Consider the following 25,543-nt stretch of genomic DNA (forward strand, 5'->3'; position numbering starts at 1 on the left):
AGAGAGAGACAGAGATACGATCATATCACAACACGATCAACGGTCACATTAGAACATGATATGATCACATTTGAACAGTTTCATAACATGATCATTTCGTAAAATGATTATAAAACGGTCATATCATAAAATGATAACCTCATAACATGATCATAATCTAACAAGGATGTGTGTAGGGCTCCTCACCTGTGTGAGATCGTATCATAACATGATCACCTCATAACAGCATCATAACCTAAGAAGGTGTATGTAGGACTCCTCACCTGTGTGTGATCACATCATAACATGATCATCACCTAGCATGTTGTGTGTGTAGAGCCCCTCACCTGTGTGTGACCACGTCATAACATGATCATCACCTAGCACGGTGTGTGTGTAGAGCCCCTCACCTGTGTGTGACCACATCATAACATGATCACCTAACACGGTGTGTGTGTGTGTGTGTGTGTGTGTGTGTGTGTGTGTGTCGGCTCCTCACCTTGAGGTGCTGGGGGCAGGGGCAGCTGCAGGGGCAGGCTGCCGGGTAGGGCTTCTCCGAGGTGGGGTAGAACAGCTGATCCTTGAGCCCCCCGTTGAGGTGCTGCAGGGTCCCGCGCTGGTCCCTCTGGTAGTCCAGCTCGTCCCTCCTGATGTGGTGGTTCTGGGGGTAGCGCCTCGGGGGCCCCCCGCCCTCCTCGCCGCGGCCCCGGGCGGCGTGGTGGTTGTTGTGGTTGTTGTAGTGGTGCTGCTGCTGGTGGTGCTGCTGGTGGTCCTGGCGGCAGTGGCCGTCGGGGCGGCCGTCCTGCTGCCTCTTGGGGCTGCCGGCGCCGCCGTGGCCGTTGCCCCGCCGGTACGCGTCGTCGTCGTCGTCGTCCCGGACGCGGTAGCGCTCCTCCGCCATGGGCTCGTCGGTGTAGGGCGAGGTGCGCTCGCTCTCCGGCGTGGTGCAGTTCTCGCCCACCTCGTACACGAAGAGGATCTTGGACATGTAGTCGATGATGACCACCTTGGCCCAGTAGGGGACGGGCTTGGCCTCGGCGCCGCAGAAGTGGATGTTCATGATGAAGATGGTGAGCGAGGTGGAGGCCGTGATCATCGTCATGGTGGCGATGTAGTACTTCCCTGGAGGGGCGCGGCAGCAAGGAGGTTGTTTAGAAGCAAACAGACGTACCATGCATTCATGCACGGACACACACGCATGTAAACACACACACACACATACATATGCATACACACACACATACATATGCATACACACACACACACATACGCAAATAAACACACATACACACACACATACACACATAAACACACACACACAGACACACACACACATATGAATGCACAGATACATATGCATTCACACATGAATGCATGCGTTCCTTAATATGAACAAAAAATACTAGCATAAAAAATTAAATAGCGTTTAATAAAATATTAAACCGTGTATAGGCCATGTCCTTTCCGGTATCCTAGACCGACTGTGACAGCATGTGATTAACCGAACAAGGGAAACCACTCTGAATGGATCAAACGCAACCCTGACTAAAGGATGGGACACCTGAACACATTGAACATTCAATAGACAGGATTATAACCTGCGTTCAAGTAGGTATATTCCCGCAGATGTTTAATCAATAAAGACAGAGTTTGGAAAGACTGCTTTTACTTATAGCGCACCAGTTGCTTGGAATGAGATCCAGAGATCATTCAAACTTACTGAATCATTTCACTTACCGAGTTTAAGTCATATCTCCACCCAACACTTGAAGTTGTCTGACCTTAACTTATGTCTCTATTGACTACCTTTGACTGTCTTAATTATGTTAATAGTGTGCTGCTACCTCGCCCAGAGCTCACTAGTAAAAGTGATATCTATCTCAATGTGATTTTTTTCTCCCCGGTTAAATAAAGGTTAAAGAAAAAAGAATGAAAAACAAATCGATCCAAGTGAACGAATGAACCCCCGTGCCTGTCCCCAGGCCCTCCTCACCGATGTACGGCACACTCTCCGACGGCGGCATGCTCTCGGCCACCATGAGCTGGAAGACGGTGAGCGCCAGCAGCACGGTGACGCCCAGGGACACCTTCTCCCCGGAGTCGGCGGGCAGGTAGAAGCCCAGCGGCGCCAGGAAGGAGATGAGGAAGCAGGGCAGCAGCAGGTTGAAGATGTAGAAGGACGAGCGACGCTTCAGCAGCAGGGTGTAGGTGATGTCCGGGTAGGGGTCCGAGCAGCAGCCGTACATGATGACGTTCCGGACCGCCGGCATGCCGTGGCACTCCCACTCCACGTTCTCCACGAAGTCCGACAGGTCGCCGCTGTCCGAGCCCATGTCGATGTCCACCTAGTGGGGGGGGGGGGGGGGGGGTGGGGGGGGGGGGGGGGGGGAGCAGACAGGATTACAGAGGGGAGACATAAACACCCAGAGGGAGGGAGTCACAAATACACGCCCTGAAGCCCTTTGAGGCTGTAATGGGGAAGGGCCATACAACTAAAATTGAATTTAATTGAGAAGCTGTCTGTGTTCCTGTCTGTCTCAGGCTTTGTTCTGTCTCATCGCTTGGAACTCTGTGTCATCATGCCGATGTCCAGCTGTCGCCCACGGTAATGGCTCAGGAGGTCAAGCGGGTTGGCTGGTAACCGCAAGGTTGCTAGTTCGATCCCCGGCTCCTCCTAGCTGAGGGTCAAGTTGCCCCAGAGGAAGCCACCTAAACCTAAATGCTCCAGACGAGCTGTCGCCTTTGCATGGCTGATGTCGGTGTCTGAATGGGTGAATGTCAGGCAATGCAGTAAAGCGCTTTCCATAAAAGCACTATGTAAATGCATCAAGACAGAGAAGAGACTTTACCAGACAGACATGAAGTAAAAGAAGGTATGCATTGACGCACACACATACATACACGCAAACTCGCACATACACACAGGCACAAAAGCAAACACACACACACACACACACACATGCGCAAATGCACATGCATATACACACACACACGCACATACTGTACACACACATGCACACATACAGGGACACACACAAACATGCACCTACATAAGCACTAATACACACACACACGCACATACACACACTCACGCCCACACATGCACACACAAGCACACACATGCACGCACAAGCACACGCACACACAGGGACACACAAAAATATGCACACACACACGCACACACACACACACTAAATAACCCCCCCCCCCCCCCCCCTATCAGTTGTTTGTTTAGCCGCCCGTGACCCTTGACCCCTTGTGTTTGTCCCACCTGGTTGCCGTTGTAGGTCCAGGAGCCGAAGGTCAGGTTGCACTGCTGCCAGTCGAAGGGGAAGTAGGAGACGTCCACCACGCAGGAGCTCTTGGTGATGGCCGGGGAGTCCCAGGTGATCTCCCCGTTGTAGCGCAGCACCACGTTGGTGTCGGCCTGGCCCGGGTCCTCGTCCGCCCTGCGTACGGGGGACGCAGGGGTCCGTGTGAGGGAGGGGGTCCGTGTGAGGGAGAGGACATGGTCAACCCACGACGAATTCCATTCAACCATTGATTAGAGTGAAGACAATGGAGGCATGATGTGTTTTTGTTTTTTTATTGTTGTTTTTTTAGTGTTCTATTACATAGTTATCTCTCCCTCTCTGTCTATTTAGGTTTCTTTCTTTCATCTTCTCTCTCTGTCTTTCCCTGTCTGTCCCTACCTCCCTCTATCTCCATCTTCCCTCCCTCTCTCTATAACTCTATATTTCCCTCCCTCCCTTTCCCTCCCTCTCTCTCTCTCTCCCTCCCTCTCCCTCCCTCTCCCTCTCTCCCTCTCCCTCCCTCTCCCTCTCCCTCCCTCTCTCTCTCTCTCTCTCTCTCTCCCTCCCTCTCCCTCTCCCTCCCTCTCCCTCTCTCCCTCTCCCTCCCTCTCCCTCTCTCCCTCTCCCTCTCTCCCTCTCCCTCTCTCCCTCCCTCTCTCCCTCTCCCTCTCCCCCCCCCCCCCCCCCCCCCCCCGGTGACTGACTTGTTGTAGAGCACTATGTCGGGTCTCCACACCAGGTTGCTGGGTATCCGGATGACCTCCAGGCCGTCGTAGTCGTCCTTGTCCCAACTCAGGTAGGCGTCATGCCAGATCTGTCTGATCCACAGGTACGTGGTCAGCACCTGGTTCCTCTCATCCTAGACACGCACACACACACACAAACGCACACGCACAAATACACACGCACGCACGCACACAGACACGCACACGCACACACAAAAACACCCGCACATTTGCGGGCGCACAGACCCACACATCCATGGATTGGTATGCATGGAGGCATACAGATACACGCACGCATGGACAGCAACATATTACAGTATTATCACATAGACAGATGGCGATTCCAACCATCAGTCAATGATCTCAATGTGTTGTTGATAGAAGGCTTGAATTGGAGTTTTCCCAAACGACATCTGAAGTACACAGCTGTCAACAGCTGAGGTTATCACAAGTCAAAGGCCTAGATCTAACCCCGGTGTCTGTTCATTGTAGCTTAACCTTTAGACTAAGGTCTTCTTGCGCAATGTCATTCAACCTGAACCCTGCGATCCTGATCTAGTCCACAGTCTTGTGGTATGGAGTTGGCTTATCTGTACATTAGTCTCGTTTGTTACGTACCACATCCTTGTGCACCTGTGACAGCTCGGCAGTAAAATATTCTTTCGTGGTTGTATTTTACAGAAACAAAAACGTTGATCCCCCGCTCATCAATGCAAATGTTTGACTCCGTTATCAGTGAAAGCCGTTGAAAGCTCCGGGCCACGAGTGTAAGCTGGTGACACTGGCTGCTTTCACTATCTCTCTCCAGATGGCAGACAGCATGTGTGTGTGTGCGTGCGTGTGTACGATTGTGTGTGTGTGTGTGTGTGTGTGTGTGTGTGTGTGTGTGTGTGTGTGTGTGTGTGTGTGTGTGTGCGCACCTGTGCGTTTGCTTTTGTGCGCGCCTGCATGCGATTGTGTGTGAGAGTATGTTTGTGCGTGTGCGTGCATGTGCTAATGTGCGTGCGTGCGTGCGTGCGTGCGTGTGTGTGTGTATGTATGCGTGCGTGCGTACATGCGTGCATGCTTGCGTGTGTGTGTATGTGTGCGTGCGTGGGTGTGTGCGTGTGTGTGTGGGCGTGTGTGTGCTCACCATGTCCTTGATCTGGGACAGGGTGATCTGCAGGGTGACGTTCAGGGTCTTGTCCGTGTCCTCCACCGGCCGCAGGGCGTTGGAGTAGTCCTCCATCAGGTCGGTGAGCAGCTTCTGGGCGTAGCGGCCCTGGGCCCCCTGACACACTGACGGACAGACAGACAGGCAGACAGACAGACAGAGAGACAGACAGACAGAGAGACAGACAGACAGACATACAGACAGACAGACAGACAGACAGACAGACAGACAGACAGACAGAGAGGCAGACAGAGAGACAGACAGACAGACAGACAGACAGACAGACAGACAGACAGACAGACAGACAGACAGACAGACAGACAGACAGACAGAGAGGCAGACAGAGAGACAGACAGACAGACAGACAGACAGACAGACAGACAGACAGACAGACAGATAGACAGACAGACAGGCAAACAGACAGACAGACAGACAGACAGACAGACAGACAGACAGACAGACAGACAGACAGACAGACAGACAGACAGACAGACAGACAGACACATAGACGGATATGGGTGAATATAGATGGATGGATAGAAAGAGAGATTGAGTGATATATATATATCTATATATATATATAGATATAGTTGGTTAACTAGAAAAATAGTGAGTTGATTATATTCAAATCAACCATACAACCGCACGTTTACTGACCTTGCACCACCAGGTTGATCCAAACCAGTACATGGGTCTTCCTCATGGCTGACCGATCACGAGAGAACCGATAATGAATAATTCAACATAAAGGTGCATCTGCAGCAGCGCGGGTCCCGGATATCAAAGGCAGTCCCTCCAGCGGAGCCTCAATGCATGCGTCGGGGGTCTTCTCCCCGGCGGGCCCACTGCTCTGAGAACATCCTGTATGAAGGATCACTTCACTGGGTGTTATCCGGAGACGCACTCCTTCTTTGTGCCTGTACCTGTGTGTGATTGCTGCTGTGGAACAGGACCTGGGGATATCGCTCACTCGGACACACACACACACACACACACACACACACACACACACACACACACACACACACACACACACACACACACACACACACACACACACACACACACACACACACACTGGCACAACTTGGGTACACCACGGTATCATATTCCGCACGAGGAACAGGTGAAATCCAACGCCTTCAGCATGTTCACCCGTGTATATGACCACAACTATAGGATTGGCAAACACACACACACTTACACATAGACACACACATACATGCTCACACACACGCACACACACACACACACACACACACACACACACACACACACACACACACACACACACACACACACACACACACACACACACACACTAAAATATGGACATGTTCTGACCCGGGACCAGGTCAACACCCATGTTCTCCTCACATGTTCCACAGGGTAATGAACACAGACACACACCTCGGACCAGACCTCCTACTGGGAAACGAGACCCTGGTGTAACTGTAAGAGTCACTTCAATGACCTAAAACGGCATTAGGGGTCTATAGAGGGGACAGGTGGTCACACTGTATTAGGGGGCTGTAGAGGGGACAGGTGATAAAACTGCAGGTGGGGGCTGCAGAGGAAACAGGTGACACAGCAGAATGGTAAACCACAAATAAGTTTGAGGTTTCTTCTTCATGATAACTTCTATTCTATTTTCTAATATCTTCCATACGGACAAAGCCTTTAACTAATGCTGTAATTTACAATGCAATTCATTTAAAACGGTGTCATGACTACCATAACATTTAACACAATACCATCTTGGTGACCACTGGTGACAACCAGTAACCATTTGGGTAATTTCATCATTCTGAAGAATTTCATGGTGAAATACGAGAATGTTACTTCTATTGTATTTTCTATTAATTTATTAATAATTGACAGTAGCATGTGGGAAACTATACTTTTCTAGACTCTCATGGCCTAATGACAACAATGCTAACTACTCGTGGCTCACGATGATGCTAATGAGGATACATTAATACGATGCTGTCGTTGGACACGCCCTTCAGACTTCACTAAGGGGATGGAATATCCTCCACCCTTTAATAAATTATACATTTATTTACAAAAACAACAGACACAACGCCACTGAAGAAGTGGTTTACGAATGCACAATTGTGGGAGAATGTTATCCGTTGCCGTGGCAATTCAAAAGCAAGCGTGTCGAGCGATGGTGTTGTGAAACTGTAAATAAAGGGTGACTGTCATAAATGGTTAATGCGGCCTTGTTTACAACATACATGCCCCCATTTAACTAACCGTTCGGTTTATCTGTATGCTCATATGTACATTGCGTCTAATGCGATCTAAAGAGGCTTTGGCGACATGAAGTTCTGCGGTGCAGGACTCTCGCAGGTGTTTCCTGTGTGTGTCTTAGTGTGTCTTGGTGTGTGTGAGTAAGAGAGAGAGTTTTGAGAGAGAGAGAGAGAGAGAGAGAGAGAGAGAGAGAGAGAGAGAGAGAGAGAGAGAGAGAGAGAGAGAGAGAGAGAGAGAGAGAGAGAGAGAGAGAGAGAGAGAGAGAAAGAAAGAAAGATGTCAAAGTTATTGCAAGAAAATGACGGTACAATTTTAGTTGGAGAAATCAAGAGATATTTGTGTCTTCTATTTAGACTTTGTTTGATAAACAGTAAATAAGAGTGCGAAAGAGACTCTTTATAATAAAATAGGGATTTCAGTGACAGAGTGAGCAAACAGGTAAACTTTGTGTGCATTCTTGTGTCAGTGTGTGCCTTTGTGTTTGTGTGCATACATGCATGTGTGTGTGTGTGTGTGTGTGTGTGTGTGTGTGTGTGTGTGTGTGTGTGTGTGTGTGTGTGTGTGTGTGTGTGTGTGTGTGTGTGTGTGTGTGTGTGTGTGTGCGTGCAAGTGTGTATATGAGGCAGAAATATAAGTTTTTTCTTGAGGGAAATAAAGAAAAAGACAAGCAATCAAGAAATAGTTATGGAGAGACAAAAGCCTGACATGATGAAAGAGGGAGCGAGGGAGCGAGGGAGGTAGAGAGACAGCCTGTACGATGAAAGAGAGTGGTAGAGAGACAGAGCGCTGGATTGTGGTTAGCAGGTTTGTAGCTTATCCTGGAGAAGGGCTGTAAGATGTGTGCCATCCTGATGGCGCCACTTGCACCGCATGCAGAGAGAGCGTGTGAGAGAGTGAGAGAGAGAGAGCGTGTGAGAGAGAGAGAGAGAGACAGAGAGAGACAGAGAGAGTCAGAGAGAGAGAGTGAGAGAGAAAGAGAGTGAGAGAGAAAGAGAGAGAGAGTGAGAGAGAGAAAAATAGAGAGAGAATGAGAGAGAGAAAAAGAGAGAGAGTGAGAGAGAGAAAAAGAGAGAGAGAGAGAGAAAGAGAGAGAAAAAGAGAGAGACAGAGAGAGAGAGAAAGGTAGTGGGTTAACAAAATACAGTGAAGATAAACTGACGAATGATGAAACCGGTTGCCATAAGAAACGATGGTTCGATTTAAATAAAAGGATTTATACTCACTCTCTCTCAGGTGAACTAGAAACCTAGCCTCACATAATATAGATGTAATACATATGAAAAAAAGTCCCAAAGTTTACAACCCCAATTCCAGTCTTCCGAAGCTCCTTCAAGAGCAGATCCAGCAGCTCTTACTTGGGGAGAATCTGAATGCAACCCTTAGCAGATTGACTGGGTGTAGGATCCAGCTTGGCACAGAGAAATAAAGGTTTCCTATGAAGAAGACGCAGGGAGAGAGAGGAAAAGCCCCATGTGTGTATGTAATGTATGTATATTGTATGTATCTTTGTGTTGTACAATAAGTCGACACGCACACACACACACATGTGCGCACACACACACAAGCGCGCCACACACATGTGCCACACACACGCCACCCCCCCCCCCACACACACACACACACACACACACACACACACACACACACACACACACACACACACACACACACACACACACACACACACACACACACACACACACACACACACACACACACACACACACCCCACACACACACACATAAAAACTATGATACAAAGTGATAACAACAATTAGGGGACTGGAAGAAATATTTTAATACATTTACAGCATTTTATTTCCGCACTGAAGAATACTCGATTACAATACTTGAAAATGATCTATGTACCTGGAGAATTATCTTGTTCTTTAATAAGTTAAAGATAATTTTCTCTTCAAGTATATTAACAGCCTTTCAGTAGAAGTAGTTTAATATAAAATCAAATACTAATATGATAGTATATGTTTTTTGATGTGAGTGCCTTTTACAAAAAAAAATTATAAAAGGGGGAAAGAGATAATGCTCACAGGGATACTAAATGATAATATCTTTGACCATTTAGTCAATAGTTGGGATTAATTAAAAAAAAGTGTTCAAAATGGGTGCATTTCAAAACACATTTGGAAGCTCTATATTTTAGATAAAAGGCTATTTGAAAAAGATGTCCCCAGGAGAGAATCACAGAAATTGCCGTGCTAGTCTGATGTATTAGCATCAAACGGTCTTACCATACGGGGCTAACACTTGGCCAATAGTACGTTTAGATGTGTGATAACTAATATATATTATAACTGATATATTATAACTAATAGGAGGGGCTTCACAGCAGGCTAACCACTGACATGCCTTGCTCACAGACTGAGCTGTGAATCGAAAAGAAAAATCGGTTCTGGATTTCAACTCAATTTCCACAACCGAGTACAACTGGGATTCCCCAAAAATGCCCCCCAGACTTTAACCTAAGCCAACACAAAGATCTCTTCGTAAGCCATGACCTCATACCTTTAACAAATACCGGAAGGTTTCACTTCATAAAAAGGATCCACATCTATTCCGTGCTAATACCGCAACATAACTCCAATGTAATAAGAAATGTTTGTTGTTTATACTTTATTTTAGGACAAGTCGGACATTAGTCTACAGACCCTCAAGGTGAACCTCTCCAACCAATGAGCATAAACCTAGAATCCTCCATTCTGACCGTATGCAAACCATCTAGAGTCGAACATATCTAAACTCCCACCCATCCGATCGTCAGATGGCAGGGCATGGGAGGTCGACCGCCACGGTCACGAAGCCATGACATGTCTACCATATCCCATTGGTTCAAGAGGGTATTTGTTTAGACCTCGCCAGGTTAGTGTAAACCGATGCCGGTTCCAGTGCAGGTTACGGGCCTCGATCTCTCCAAGTCATAGGACGTTGGCGTTTTCATTGCATCTTCACATTTCAGTTCCACAAAGTCAACATGTCTAATATCTCTTTTCTCCCCTCCATCGCTGGGAGGTCACGACTTTGGAAAAAAACCTTGTGAAGATCAACCGGCTACAAAACAACGTTGTCATAGTTCCCGTTGTCATAGTCCCCGTTGTCACTCGCGCCCTTGACAACCGTCCCATGCGCGGCCCAGTCCGCCCGGCATCACAACACCTTGCACTGGTCGACGTGGAACCTCTGTCGCCGGGCCTGCCTCCTGGACTGCTTGACTGCGATGCGGACGGCGCACTCAAACACCTTCTGCACGCCGCGGTTGGCCAACGCCGAGCACTCCAGGTAGCCCTTGGCCTGCAGCTCCTGGGCCACCTGGCGGCCCTCGGCCACGCCGATGCACGGGGCTCCCCCCCGCAGCTGGCTGGCCTCGCGCTGGTCCGTCTGGAGGCCCACCACCACCACCGGCACGGAGGGCAGGTGGCGCCGCACCTCGGCCATCCACTTGTGCCGCACGTCGGCCAGGGAACTGGGGTTGGCCACGGAGAAGCAGAGCAGCACCACGTCGGCCTGCTGGTAGGACATGGGCCGGATGTTCTGGTAGGTGTCGTCGCCCGCCGTGTCCCAGAGCCCCAGGCTGATGGGCACGCCGTCCATGTACACGTCCACGCCCATGTTCTCGTACACCGTGGGCTTGTAGGCCTCGGGGAACTCCTCCGAGGTGAAGCGCAACAGCAGGGCCGTCTTGCCCACCGCCGTGTTGCCCACCAGCACGCACTTCATCTCGAGGCCCGCCGACCCGCTCATGGCCCCGCTGACCCGCGCCTTCCCGCTCGCCCTCGAAGGATGTACGGCTGATTCCCGGGAGGCGGCTTTGCCCGCCGAGTGGGGACGTTTTTTTAACTTCTCAACACGATGAGGTGGGGTTGTATTTTTCCCCTGCCCCGATTGGGTGACCTCCACCAGGGTGATAATAACCATACCAGGGGAAGTCCATTTTAGCTGTTAAGTAGCGTACGCGGTTAAACTACTACTTATCGTCAATGGGTGGATATATTGTGAGATTGAATAAGCAGATGTCCGGAGTTGAGACGCCCTTTGGGTTGTGGTTCATACATCCACACGTTGTTCAGCACATCTTCCAGTTCCTGGAGTCTCATGTAGACCGTAGAGACGGAAGATAAAAGTCCTTCTGTTCACTCAGCTCCGGGGGAAGTTACTGAGGAAATAGAGACGACAATGTCAGTAAATTCAAAATAATCTTCCCTTGGAGTGGCGTTCATGAAATGATGGTGCAGCGGTTAAGTTTTAAACCGATTTGTTTTACTTCAATGTGTGTCTAGAGAACTTTTAGCATTCTCTTTTAAAAATAGAAACACTATTGCATAGGAAATTGAGACGAGTAATCACTGTGAGGAGATAAACACTACAATGTATATCATCAAGTTCAAATATTGTGGCAGTCGGGATAGTTAATAGATTTTGATGCAACAGTTATAGAACACAGACAATTCCCATGTGTCTGTTTGTGAGAGTTGGTTAGTAGTTGAAGACAAAGTAGTTGAAAAAAAGTATAAATAGTATGAGTGTGTGCCTTAATCGTCAGAGAAATCGTGTGCAGTTTTCAACTGTAGCCCAATGAAAATCCGTTCCAGATCACCTGGCACCAGCTGATAAACCATTTATAGAATACATTTTAAGCGCAAATATACTTAGAATATAAGATATATCGTGTATTTCTAAGCAAAAATAAAAAGAAAGCCTGAAAAATGTTCGTTCAGTAGGCCTACTCCCCTCCATCACGCTGAATGTTGCAAATCCAACCCGAAATCATACATATAATAATTAAAGAAAATGCATATTTATTATTTATTTCTTTTACCTTGTTTCCGTTGTCGAGCTCATCGGCTTCGAACTCGCAAGCTCGGAAAGAAACCATTTCCATTCACACATCGGTGCTTCATAAGAAAAGTTAAAATATCCAACTACAGTGCTACAATTTAAAGTCGATTTATATAATCAAACCCGAAACGAAGTTAAACACAGAACGGCAAAAACCGATCTAAACGCCGTTATCAGAACACGCGTTACCGTCCAACTAGTTCAAGAGTGAGACATGACAGTGAAGACCTACCTCTCCACCATGCACTGCTCTCACAGCATCCGCTCTGTCGAACCAGGCTGCTGAGTTTCATCCCACCCACAGCCTTCTTTGAAAATGCTCTTATGTAATTACTAACTTTAATCTGCAAAATCTTAACAAACACACACCCAATATTAAAAACACATCTCTTTAATAAAATATTGATTTTAAATGTAGGACCATGAAGAACAATATTACAAAGTACAAAAATAAAATCATCAATTCCATGAAATTACATATTATGAAATTATGAAATTTTCATCTGTTTAATTATCAATAAAGTTCACTAAGGTACACCAGTAAATATGGCCACAATAATAACCACAAAGGAATTAAAAGCACAAATAATTATTTTTTAACCTGAGTCAGTATTTAGCAGCAGCTCCTTCGGCACAAACATTTTTCCATTACTCAAATTCTTGATACAACTTTAGAGATTAATATTCACCCTGCAATATTTAATCATCTGGACTTTTATAAATCACATGACGTTATAGTAAATCATCTCAAAAAATATTCTCAGTAAAAAAAGGAATAAAAAATAATAAAAATGTAAAAACCCTTGGTTCTTAAGATATATACATCAAGACTTCCTAAAACGTCCCAGGTAAGGCTTTTGATTAAGGCAGCAGTTAGGGCGTTGGGGGGGGGGGACAGGGAAGTTAGGGGCGGAAGGTAGGAATTATATCACAAATGAAGTAGCAACAAGTCAGACGACAGTGGTCCAATCCTCGAGTGGTGGTTTATACAGGGGTCCACCTCACAAGGTGGCACTGCTCGGATCAGTTCAGAAACACCAGAACCAGCCCCGTCTTTGGCTCGCTGAACCTGAGAGGCAGATGGCCGGGGGAACGGTTAGGATCTGGGGGTACGGGGGCTTCTCTATGCGTGTGACTGTGGATGTGTGGGTGCGTACCGGTAGTGCTTGTTGGTGAGGTAGTCAATGACTGCGGGGCGGATGCGGGCCACTCCCCCCTGGCTGTGGTTCCCTCTTCCTGTGATGACGGAGAGCTGGGGTTGACACAGACCCTGCTGGTACTCTACAGACAGACAGAGGCAGAGACAGGAAGACAGACAGACCGAGAGAGCAAGACAGATCAGAGTCAGACATGAATGTGGGGAGACATAATATGGCTGTTTTCATTTGAGGTTAAGTAGTAGGCTTCTTTAGTCGTGCTTACCAGACACACACACACACACACACACCTTTGTCCTATTGACTTCTTAGTACATTTATGAATCTTCTCTCTCTCTCTCTCTCTCTCTCTCTCTCTTCTCTCAGTGGAAGCAATTATAAAGAAATTAAATTGTGACCCCCCCGAATACAACTTACAAACCCACACATACTTCTTATGTGTAACCTTATATTTCATAACCACAATGTCACAATGTCCAAGTGTCCTTCTCACACAAACACCCGAATAATAACCACACACACACACACCTTGTCATTGACTTGTTAGTACATTTGTGATCAAACTCTTGCAACTAACTTTATAATTCATAGCCACAATCCCAAGTGTCCATATCACACACACCCTAATACTTAACACACACACACACACACACACACACACACACACACACACACACACACACACACACACACACACACACACACACACACACACACACACACACACACACACACACACACACACACACACCTGTGGTCTTGTCCAGCAGGACCTGGCCGAGCTGCTGCAGTGCCTCGTCCACGTGCAGGCCGTGCAGGTCCAGGATGTTGCGGGGCAGCAGTGAGGAGTTCACCTGCTCGAAGATCTGCACCGCTGCTCGCCGGTTGGCCTCCTTCATCTTCTGCCCGTGGAGGTGACCCTGGGGGAGGCCGAGAGAGAGAGAGAGGGGGGCCGCTCAGATGGAATCAACCGGAACAATAGAACCTCCAGAACCAAATGTGGGGAGCTCCGGCTAGCTCTTCATTTGGTTTGAAGGCCAGAAAGGTGCGCGCACGCACGCACGCACGCACGCGCGAAACCTGAAGTAGTAGCACTGCCACTTACGTCAAGCCCACAGCTTTTGAGGCGTCAGTACTACTCATTACGAAATGAGTCAGTTGTGTTCTATTGACGGATTTGTGGTATTTCGGATGTTTCCTGTACACCTTTGTCCTCCATTACACCTGGCTTACAAGACGGGTGCACGCATAGTGTGGAAACAGGCCAAATGCACAGCTAGGCAAAGACATGGAGGGTGGCTGGCTGGCCACACACACACACACACACACACACGCACGCACGCACGCACGCACGCACGCACGCACGCACGCACACGCACACACACACACACACACACACACACACACACACACACACACACACACACACACACACACACACACACACACACACACACACACACACACACACACACACACACACACACACACACACGTCGCTGCGTTACCTGCTGGGCGTAGTGGGACGCCACCTCCTTCTTCCCCTGCTTGAAGGCCTCCGCCGCCTTAGCAAAGTTCTCCATCTGCCGGCGTTTCTGCAGGCTGGCCTCGGCCCTGAAGTCCTCGTACTCTGGGTCCTCCGTGTCCTGGAACTGACTGGGCCCAGGGTCTTGGAGTTTGGGCCTCTGTGGGGACCGGGGGTAGAAGATACACTGTGGGGTTCAGTGGCCATGATGATGTATGAGGGATCCACTGATCCTCCCATAGAGATCAAGGACGACCGGGGGGGGGGGGGGGGGTGTTGATGAATTGTGTGAATGGCGCCGATATTAAGAGTGTGTGTATGTGCACCTTTTCCCGCTCCTTGCTTGGTGCTCGGTACGGCTCTGTGCGAGGAAACTCAGGGGCCACAACCGTCTTAACTGGACCCTCATCTAGCAGAGAACGAATGAACTGCTCCGTCTCCTTCAGACAATAGCTGGACGGGGACAGACAGACAGACACGGACACACACGTGTACACATGTTGAAAAAATCCAGTACTATATCATACAACTACAAGTACACATAACCATGAATCCAGGTGTAAATTATTAATTAATTAATACATTAAAAAAAAAATGGTCTAGAGTGATCTGAAAGTTGTTTCTTTTGGGGGTGGGGGTGGGGGGGGGTCTCTCACTTGTGGTCTCTGAAGATGTCATGGAGGAAGTGGCGGTCGATGCCGGGGAAGAGGCCGTACAGCTGCTTCTCCTTCAGCAGCGTGGCGCTGTCACGCAGGTCCAGGTCGGCACGACTGTGCCTCGTCTGGGGGAACCGAGGTCGGGTGGAAGTGGAGGGAGATGAACGGTAGTAATAATAATAATAATGGATTGGTTTTATATAGTGCTTTTATAGACACTCAAAGTCGCATTTACAGGGAAGGGGGAACCTCACTAACCACCACCAGTGTGTAGCACCCACTTGGGTGATGCTCGGCAGCCAATCAGCGCCAGAACGCTCACCACACACCAGCTTGAGGTGGAGAGTGAGGGAATTAATGAGTCAGCCAATTATACAGGAGGATGATTAGGGGGCCAGATTGCACTAAGTAGACTTAGTACTCAGGATAGGATAGGATAGGATAGGATAGGAAAAGGGCATTGACAAATCAGGTTACCCTGAGAGATGTATTCTTTCAGGTCGTTTCAGCTTTAACATGAATGGTAGTCAAAGGTAAGAAGGCAGGTGTTAAAGCATAACTTTAATAAAATGAGCAAAACAAAAAATAACCAACCTAAAATTGAACGAGGGAAAATCCACCTGTCATGTACAATGCCTTGCAACACTGTCGCCAGGCGTTTTGAGCGATTATGGGTGAATGCCAAACTCTAAGGGTGTGTATATGCAATACCTTTTCCATTTTCTGCTGTCGAGCGTGCTCCTCTGACATAATATCCCTGAGGGAAACCTGGGTGCGGGGCGCATTCCAATGGTCCATGATTGGGAAGTCTGCCTGGGCCTCTGATTCGCTGCTAAGTGACGCATACCCTTCTGCCCCAATCAGAAAGTCTGCTGGCCGGGTTCCAGGTTTGGCTGGCTGGCTCTCGCCCCAATGGGATGAGCCTACATAAACATCGAGATGTTTCGTGTCAATCATAACGTCCCGTAAAAGTTGCAACAAAAAGCATGAATGCCGGCGTTAGGTGTGAAACAGACGCTTGAGGGCCTTTACGCCCTTGTACGCAAACTTAAAACGGGTATTTCAAGTATCAACTCACTTTCCTGGAACAGGTGGTAAGACAGCGCCGCTTGTCTCTGGCTTTTCTGCAAACCAAACTTGAACGTCAGCCAGACATAACGACGGAGTAGACTTGTGCAACGCACCGGCAACAGATATGCCTGACATGTCAACTCTTGTTGACATGTCAAGAGTCCACTGATGTATCAGTGGAAGCCATTGCTCAGACTCACCTGGATTGTGTCCTTCCACTTCTCGTGGAGCATTTTAGCAAGGTTGAGATCCATGTGCACAGAGAAGTCATCTCTAGAACATGCACCTGAGAGTTACGGACCAGACATGTTAATTCAAGGTTAGGACAAGACCTTGTGAACAGCAAAAAACACATAAATACCAAGACGGTTGCTTGCAGCATGTTCAATTGCCTTGATGTGCACTCGTTATATTGAGGGGAAGGTAATAGTGTGTAATGTGTGTTAGGACTAGAGCTGCTCGATTATGGATAAAGATCAGTCACGATTATTTTTTTGGTCAATATTGCATGTTTTTTTGAGAACTTTGAGAACTTTGAAATGTCCCCTTAAAAAAAAAATACACTAAATGTTCAAATTAAAAATGTTCAGATCAAAAATTATGGAGCCAGTTTCCTGCCATAATTCAAACCTGAAAAAAAAAAGTTTCAAAGGCTTGTAAGTCTGGGTTTGAAAACTCAACACCTTAGAAAAAAAGGTTTTGCAACACTGAAAAAAGAGATTATAACCTGAAAAAAATTCAAACAAAAATTCAAACATCTGTAAACATGATTTTGTGTTCTATTTTATCTTCTTCATCATTTTCACCAACACATTTTCAAAGTTCAAACAATTTCACCAGCGCATTTGCAGAGTTTCAAATCTGGCACTGTTCTATCAGTGTATTTCATTGTTTCCCGGTTTCGAAACCTTGTAAATGGGATTCTGCAAACAGGTGTTCATGTATATTTAGTTTTAAAAACTTGTAAAAGGTGTACGTTTACGCCATTGCAACGTATTTTTTCAGAACTGACTTTTCAGCATTGACTTTTCAGAGATTTGACCACACAGGCGCAAGCTTTGAGTCACGTGAATATTGGCAATGTTCTGTCGCGCATATGTTTTGAAACTCCTGACAGTCAAGTCTGAAGAAAAAAAAAACGTTCCTGGGGGCGGGACCATTTAGCTTTAAACCTATTGGTTGCTCTCGGCTGACGTACATTCCAATCACATTCTTGTCATCGGCAGTGCACTGTCAATCACGCACAGCCCGGTGAACGGCACATGTGATTGGACTGTACGTCAGCCGAGAGCAACCAATAGGTTTAGAGCTAAATGGTCCCGCCCCCAGGAACGTTTTTTTTTTTTTCAGTTTTGACTGTCTGAAAAGTCAGTGCTGAAAAGTCAGTTCTGAAAAGATACGTTGCAATGGCGTAAACGTACACCTTTACAAGTTTTTAAAACTAAATATTCAACCTTTCAAAACTTATTTCTCAATGTATGAACACCTGTTTGCAGAATCCCATTTACAAGGTTTCGAAACCGGGAAACAATGAAATACACTGTTAGAACAGTGCCAGATTTGAAACTCTGCAAATGCACTGGTGAAATTGTTTGAACTTTGAAAATGTGTTGGTGAAAATGATGAAGAAGATAAAATAGAACACAAAATCATGTTTACAGATTCAGGTTATAATTTCTTTTTTCAGTGTTGCAAAACCTTTTTTACAAGGTGTTGAGTTTTCAAACCCAGACGTACAAGCCTTCGAAACTTTTTTTTTCAGGTTTGAATTATGGCAGGAAACTGGCTCCATAGAAAATAATGTACAAATATGCATGTTCTTCCAAAAAAAAATTACTTTATTGGATTCGTTTTTTGATTGATTTTTGAAATTTGTAATCAAAAATCAAAATCGCGATCAAAATTATATAATCGCACAGCCCTTGTTAGAAGTTAACCATGGGTGACTAGCATTGGCTAATAGCTACCTGCGTCTATTCCCACGGGTCCAAAGAGCTCAGTCAGTTGCATGGCCAGCTCCGTGGGGAGCGTGAGCTCCAGACTACGGATGTTCATGTGCCGGCTTCGGTTCTCCTCCTGGAGCTTCCTGGAGTTCCTCTCGTCAACCCTCTGTTCCTCCTCCCTTTTGTCCGACTCCTCCAGCTCAACGAGGAGCAGCCGGGTCATCTCGTCCATGTCAGACAACTCCTCTCCGCCATACTTGGCTCCTAGGTTCTCAAATGACGTCTCCTCATCTGAGCTATTGAGCTTGGGCCCCTCGCTGATGGGCTTTGATGTCACTTCCTGTCCGACTGCGTCCCAGCCTCCTCCCGTTTCTTCCCCCTTACTCAGCAGCGTAAGCAGTGGCTGAGGGGTTGTGTTCTGTTTGGATCGTCTGCCGACTTGATCCCCGTTCGTGGTCGTATCCTCAGACCAAAGTCCTCCACGACTTCCGGACAGCTCGTTTTTCGTCCTCGATGCACTGATATCCTTCGACCGTGCCCCTGATGTTTCAGTGTTAGAATGAGACTTCTCCCCAAACTCGTTCACTATTCTTAGCAGTGCACCCCCCCCCTCTGCACTGGCTACCTCGTGGGGGTCCGCCCCACCAACCGGTGCCCCTGACGCTGGGCGGTCACCGGGGTCCCCCTCTTCATCTGCACTAGACGGCAACCCGATGTGTAGATCCCTCTCCAAACTGTCACATAAAGTGGCCAGGTTCTGCTCGTCTTCCCCCCAGACGTATCCCTGGCCCTCGCCATCGTCATCCCTGAAGAACCTCTCCCCAGAGTCCAATAGCAGGTTGGTCGTCCACTCCAGGTCCTGATGACACTTATCATAGAGGTCTTCCAGAATGTCGAAGCTCACCAGTTTAAAGTGACGGCTGAGGATGCGCAGGTTCTCCAGCCGGCTTCTGGCCACCCCCACCTCCATCTCCTCCACCTGTGTGCCTTTCTCGTGCCCCATGCGGTACGGCACCTCGCAGTGGCCGAGTGGGTGAACTGCAGTCGCTGCGGAAACCGCGGAGCACACAGAGGGGACAAAGCGGAAGGGGTCGCCAGTCAAGACGGTGATGTCCCTGGGGGGGACCCCCGCGCCGACCGCCGTTGTGTCATCGGGCCTGGGGTGCTGATCAATGCGCCAGAGGAAAGCAAAGTCTTGAGGGTCTGTTTGGGAGGCACAGCCATCGTCTTCCCCCAGGCTATGGGGGTCAGACTGTAGCTGGACAATGGTCTGAGGGTCAGGGATCGGGTCAGGGCATTGCTCATGACTGCCTTTAGAATCTAGGCCTGTGTTACAATCTGGACTAGCGGCGAAAACGATTGCTGATGGAGTGCTCCCATGACTAGAGGTTTGTCCGGGAGCATTAGTATTTGGACTAGGATCAATGGGGGGTTGAGGGGCAGGGGAAGGGCAGTTTTGAGTAAAGGTGAGGGCTAGTTTACAAAGCTTGCCTGACCTACGACCCTTTTTGCGTTCCTGGCTGCCCCCGCTGAATGTGCTGCCTTTGGCTTCGATGCTGCCCTCGGAGGCCGGACTCTGACCCACTTCACCCATAGGGCTTCCGAAAGCTTCAACACTGTTTTCCCCCAGTGAGCCAACACTATCTGTCCGATGAGTGACCTTCTCAGTAGTAGTCCCCGCTCCAACCTCAACCCCGATATCAGAGGTAACCACTCCGTCTTGGCAAACGTTTGCCGCCACAATCTCTGAGGCTTTCAGTAAATCAGCATTATCATAAGAAACACAGGCACTGGGGTCCGTAGACTCTGACCCGGACACTATGTCTTTACAAACCTCTGGGTTGAGATCGATCTCTTGTCTACTACTATTTACTACGGCCCCAACTTCCCCCCCTCCTAACTCAACCAAAGTAGCTTCAGATGGTTCACTTACTATCAAGGAAAGGTCTGCCTTCCAGTCCAACACACAATCAGGTAATTCAGACCTGACACCGTCACTCCGGTTCATGTTGTGCTCCGAGTTCCCATAAATTGCATCACCTTGGGACCCTTGCGCACCGCCTCTTGTCTCCCCTTCTCTCTCCGACCGGTCTCCAGAGCTGGAGGAGAGCGAGCGGGCCAGGGGAGGGACCCTTTGTGTCAGGTCATCGCTCGTCTGAATCAGGTCAAGGAGCTTCTGAAACTCGGTCACATCAGGGCCGCTTTTGGCTTTTATTCTGCCAGCCCTGCCAACCTCTTCTTCCCTGTCCCGCTGTTCCTCTCTTCTCCTCGCCTGCCGCTGCTCCATGCAGTCCTCGTGAGGCCAGTCCCCAACAAAATCTAAAAGTTCTGGCCTTTGCTTGACGTCCCCCACATCTCCGCCTTCGGCCATCTCTCCCACCTCTCCGGGGGGGTCAGGATCACCCCCCAGCTCAGCTGAATGAGACCAATTGAGGCCAGCCGCTCTCTTTCCCTGCACATTCCTAACACTTTGCCCTATAGACTCAGAGAACGCCATGGGCAATTCGTCATCGGGCTGATCTTCATTCACTACCGATTCCACAATGCAGTCAGGAACTCCTTGATCAAGGCTACGTTGCAGGTGGGCGTCCAGTTCCATATCTAGTAAATCCATGTCGTCGACATCAGCGTCAGTGTTTTGGGCGGACTGCTGGCTACCATGTGCTGCCATGAACGTATCCCCGGTAGGCCCGATAGAGGAAACATCAGGAAGTGCAGAAAATATGTAAGGGTTGGACTGTTCAGTTCCCTGAGCAAATCCAGGCTCTCCTACCAAGTCCGGGCAAAGAGTGTCTGGTGACCTTGGTCACAAGAAAAAACATATCATATATCAGTTAGAGCGAGGAGGGGGAAGAGTGTACTCTACTAAACAAGTTATCGTTGAGCAAATCATAAACAAATACACAATATCATTTGAGGTCATTTTGATAACAACATAAAAATGCATCATATATTATGATAATATATAGCTTGGCAAAGTTTTGGTCAAATATCAATAATTGTGAATTTGATTATAATTTATGTATTTCGGTTTGGATCAGAAATTCTCAGTAGCCTATGGATGCTTATCGTATGTACATAAGTTTGTTATATCATTAAATCATAAATTAGTCAGTGATTGATTCACACCGGCAATACATCTGTTTTCATGGGACTTAACATAAGCTAGTCCCATAATACATAGCAGCTTTAAAGCAAATACAGCCAAAATTCCTGCTGTTGGTATGCAAAATAATAATAAAAAAAAGCTATTGGTGATAATTATCAGACGGATTATTACTATAGTTAGATGAGGCCGAGTACAGTACATTCTGTGAAAATGTATCCCAGTTCAATAAGCTCTGAGTTTATGACACTCACTGGTGGGGGAACTGGGAACCCATGATGGACTGGATGGAAACGAAGCGTTCATAGCCATCCAGAATACGACGAATCTTTTCCACTGGCACATTATGCTTGTTACATCTGGACATGCATGAAAACGGGAAATACAGAGAGAGGCGTTAACCACGTAAAGTCCTCTAATTATTATATTATTCACAACAACCTGGAATAGATGCCTTATTGCCATTTCTTCACTTTTCTTACCTCGCAAGTTCCCTTGGCTTGTATTTCCACCAGGTGTCTGGTTCCTTGAACAGTACCTTGAAGTTATGTCTCAATGCCTAGGTAGGACACAATGACCCAGACCTTAAAAGCCTATTTTTAGACTGGCAACTTCCATAATATATTCAAATTCCCCACCTTTTCTATTAACTAATCCCATCCCTAACCCTTAAACTATATTTCCTCAAAACAAAAGGCCAAAATAAATAACTCTTAACGACCGGGTAGAACAATGAAGAAACATGTACATGGGGCACATAAGGGAAATGCCTCTTATTAGTATGGCTAGGAGTCCTAAAGGTGCAATATCAGCAAACACAATATAACAACTATTCGAATTAGTAAAAACAATGCAAGTGGCCAAAATGAAATACCCTAGTGAGATTAAAGGATGGATAGGAATGACAAACAAATAGAGGGAACGACACAGTCGTTATGGGTAGTGGACACACCTGTGCTACGTATGGCCTCATCTCCCAGCCCTGCATGTTGGTGTTGTCGATAATGATGGGACTAGCCCCCCTGGAGAAAGCTTCCTGAGCTGTGGGATGAACAGAGTGAGACACCGTTGAGACAGAAGACCAACACCTCAACTGAAGCGCTGTTGGGAGTCAACGCCAACGACCGAGCCACGTCGACGGATGTGGACATTTCAAACTCATTCAATTTTAGTGACAATTTGAAGACGGTTGCGATTACATCTCTTATGGTTCCACTCATGGGCCTCGCCCAGAGCCGACGGATCAAAACGATAATCTCCATGGCGACTGAAATAGTCGTCTGTGCTCAGCACCACTCCACCTGGGTTCTGGTCCAACATGTCCCTGAAAGAAACAACAACAACAAACAATTCAAAACTTGGTGACAGCAGAACGAGTCCAACGGCAGCCTTCGGTGTCACTACGGCGTCATACTGACCGGGCCAACGTGGACTTGCCGGATCCCGGGGCCCCGCGCAGAAGCACTAGTACCCTCCCCTCGATATGAAGCCGGCTGTGGGCGCCGGCGCCCCGCGGAGCAGGAGGCGGGGCCCGCGACTTAGGAATGGCATCCAGCGGTTTAGGGGACCCTAGAGGGCTGGTCCATTGGTTTGACCAATGGGAAGCGGGTCTGAGACGGCTGTCCCAGGGAGATGCAGAGGCCACGGGGGTGATGAAAGTGGGGCCCTGGTTTCCATGGACGCGGGGACAGAATGATGGTAACTCAGGGTTCCAATGTGTTGGTTGCCATGTTTGTGGGAGCACCTTCGATCTCACCCCTCCTCCCACGTCTCCGTAGGGCATGCTCTGTGAGCTCTCGGAAGCAGCGTCACTCTTCTTGTAGACCTGGAACGCCGAGGGCCGCCCCGATGCCACCAGATCCAAAGAAGCGTTGGGTTTGGCTTTGGCCGCAGCCGATTCCGGTGGCGATATCAGATGACTGTAATTTAGCAACGATTCTTCCTTCTTGACATCCTTCCGCTCCCAGAAACTGAGCTTGTTGTTATTCAGGGAAGGGCTTCCGGGTGTGCCCGTGCTTGTGGTTCCCGGCTCCAGGCTGGACTGGAGCAGTTCAGGGAGAGCACGCTGTGGTATTGGGGGTGGAGGGAAAGAGGACAGGGGAGCGGAAGCAGCTGAGAAAAACTGAGAGCTCAACAGGTTTCCTTCCGCTTCCTCTGTCAAAAGGGATGCTGGGAAAGGAGAGGACAGTGATTTGGATTGATTAGGTAGATCCAAATCTGGGCTTTGGTCAGAGCGTCTGGGACTGAGGAGGGCTGCAGCAGTGAGCTCGAAACCAGAGGCGGGGCCAGGATAGGGGGCCACAACTTCTGCAGCTACGGAGAGCTCCAACAGAGAATCCATTGCATTGTCCACTAGAGAACAGGAAGGAAGGAGAGAAATTAGAGTTAAAAAGGAAAGAATGCACAAGTATTACATGATTAAAAACAGGCCTTCCATTAAATTAATTAACAGAATTTTTATAGTGGCAAAGGCGGATGAGGCATACATTAGTTAATGTCAAATTTATCTATCATTCATCAGTCATTCATTCATTTAAATTCAATGGGTCTTTTGAACCATCACGTGTTGAACTGGAACACGATTGTCGAGCAGAGCAGATCACATGTTTACGCATAGACATGAGTGTCAATACAGGTTAACGACTAACAGGTGCAAAAACACTAATCTTGATGCAATGACACATTTCTTTGGTAATGATTCCCCATATTCTGACGCCAGATTATGATGATTAGCATGAGACAACGATAATTAAACCACATTTGTGGTGCATCACTCATGTAAACACAGCCCGTCTCTAAACCACACCACATGCTAACAAACAAGCTAGTTGTTTAGCTCCCTTTTTGAAGTTCACAGGCACGGAACTGTGTTGCCCACCTTTAAAACCACACTCCGAAAGCACGATGTAAATTATTTCCGGGTCCAAATGTGAAAACATCTCCTTCATGTTTTTAACGATTTCCTCCTTTTGAGATCTGGACATCATGGACAGATTGCTCGCCATGGCATTCTCATATCCCCTCAATCCGCGAGTGGATTGGCTGCTGCTCGGAGTGTCGTCGTTTGACAGCCCGGGAACTCTTGCAGGGCTCTGCGCGTTTTTCTTTTTCCGAGGCATGACCGGTCTAGCTTCGTTACCCCAGGTCACCGATGATGTTTGGTTTCATTCAGCTAAACATCAACTCAAAGTGCTCGCTACAAAAGCAGTAGGCGCCGCAAGAGTAGAAACATGCCGTTGAACCGGACAGGGGAGTGGGAGTGGGACGGCCGGGGTGGACTTTTCTGACGCGTATTTCCCATGATGCATTACAGCTATGGAGATGGTAAAGTTTATCAATAGTTGACATCAGGTAGAGATGGTTATGGTTGAGTAGAGGTCAGTGGGATTGTGGATGAGATTGTGCATCGTCGGGTTGAGAATAAGCGCCAAGAATGTCTGCATCACAAGAGGTTAATGGGAAAAGCATAACAATTACAAGTTTATGCGTGAACACGTTTGAGTGGGCATTAAAGTGGCGATGGCAATGGGGCAGGCTGGACATTCAGACAATCAAATTGTTATTCAATAGATTGAATGCAGATAATGTCAACGTGTTACAAAAGTCTAACGTTTGCTTTATTTTATCTAATTACTCACATCCACAAATATATGACATGGGAATGCATCAATGGGATTTGTTGTTGTCGAAATTCAGATATGACTCAAGGGAGTTGTAGTACCGCAAAAACCGAGAGGATTTCGTCTCGTCTCGCATGAGAAACGCTGTGACAGTTTCATACACGCTAATCACCCCCCATAATGACAAATCCTTCCACAATTCATGACA

At 47.8% G+C, this 25,543-nt stretch overlaps 3 protein-coding genes across 3 annotated transcripts in view; all 3 read right to left on the reverse strand.

Moving 5' to 3' along the window:
* Positions 1-5,853, reverse strand: part of chrna9a (cholinergic receptor, nicotinic, alpha 9a) — a 10,758-nt gene extending 4,905 nt beyond the window's left edge. The window contains exons 1-6 of the mRNA XM_056587302.1: positions 5,808-5,853; positions 5,130-5,275; positions 3,977-4,131; positions 3,251-3,428; positions 1,973-2,324; positions 479-1,101 (exon numbers count right to left, since the gene is read on the reverse strand). Coding sequence (XP_056443277.1) covers positions 479-1,101; positions 1,973-2,324; positions 3,251-3,428; positions 3,977-4,131; positions 5,130-5,275; positions 5,808-5,853 — 1,500 coding nt within the window. The remainder of the gene's footprint in view (positions 1-478; positions 1,102-1,972; positions 2,325-3,250; positions 3,429-3,976; positions 4,132-5,129; positions 5,276-5,807) is intronic.
* Positions 5,854-9,194: 3,341 nt separating this feature from the next.
* On the reverse strand, positions 9,195-12,603 carry rhoh (ras homolog family member H). The gene is made up of 2 exons (XM_056586848.1): positions 12,238-12,603; positions 9,195-11,574 (listed from the first exon to the last, which is right to left on the reverse strand). The coding sequence occupies exon 2, from the start codon at positions 11,334-11,336 to the stop codon at positions 10,569-10,571; it is 768 nt and encodes a 255-aa protein (XP_056442823.1). The 5' UTR covers positions 11,337-11,574; positions 12,238-12,603; the 3' UTR covers positions 9,195-10,568.
* A 36-nt stretch (positions 12,604-12,639) lies between these two features.
* n4bp2 (NEDD4 binding protein 2) lies at positions 12,640-25,019 on the reverse strand. Its single transcript, XM_056586847.1, has 16 exons — positions 24,594-25,019; positions 23,134-24,067; positions 22,915-23,039; positions 22,668-22,756; positions 22,198-22,274; positions 21,970-22,074; positions 18,634-21,410; positions 16,867-16,952; positions 16,674-16,719; positions 16,307-16,518; positions 15,596-15,720; positions 15,266-15,392; positions 14,923-15,099; positions 14,166-14,334; positions 13,415-13,538; positions 12,640-13,326 (listed from the first exon to the last, which is right to left on the reverse strand). Exons 1-16 carry the CDS (start codon positions 24,832-24,834, stop codon positions 13,281-13,283), a joined length of 5,460 nt encoding a protein of 1,819 aa, XP_056442822.1. The 5' UTR covers positions 24,835-25,019; the 3' UTR covers positions 12,640-13,280.
* Between the last annotated feature and the right edge of the window lie 524 nt (positions 25,020-25,543).

The sequence above is a fragment of the Gadus chalcogrammus genome, chromosome 3 (genome assembly GCF_026213295.1).
Source record: "Gadus chalcogrammus isolate NIFS_2021 chromosome 3, NIFS_Gcha_1.0, whole genome shotgun sequence".
Classification (NCBI taxonomy): Eukaryota; Metazoa; Chordata; class Actinopteri; order Gadiformes; family Gadidae; genus Gadus; species Gadus chalcogrammus.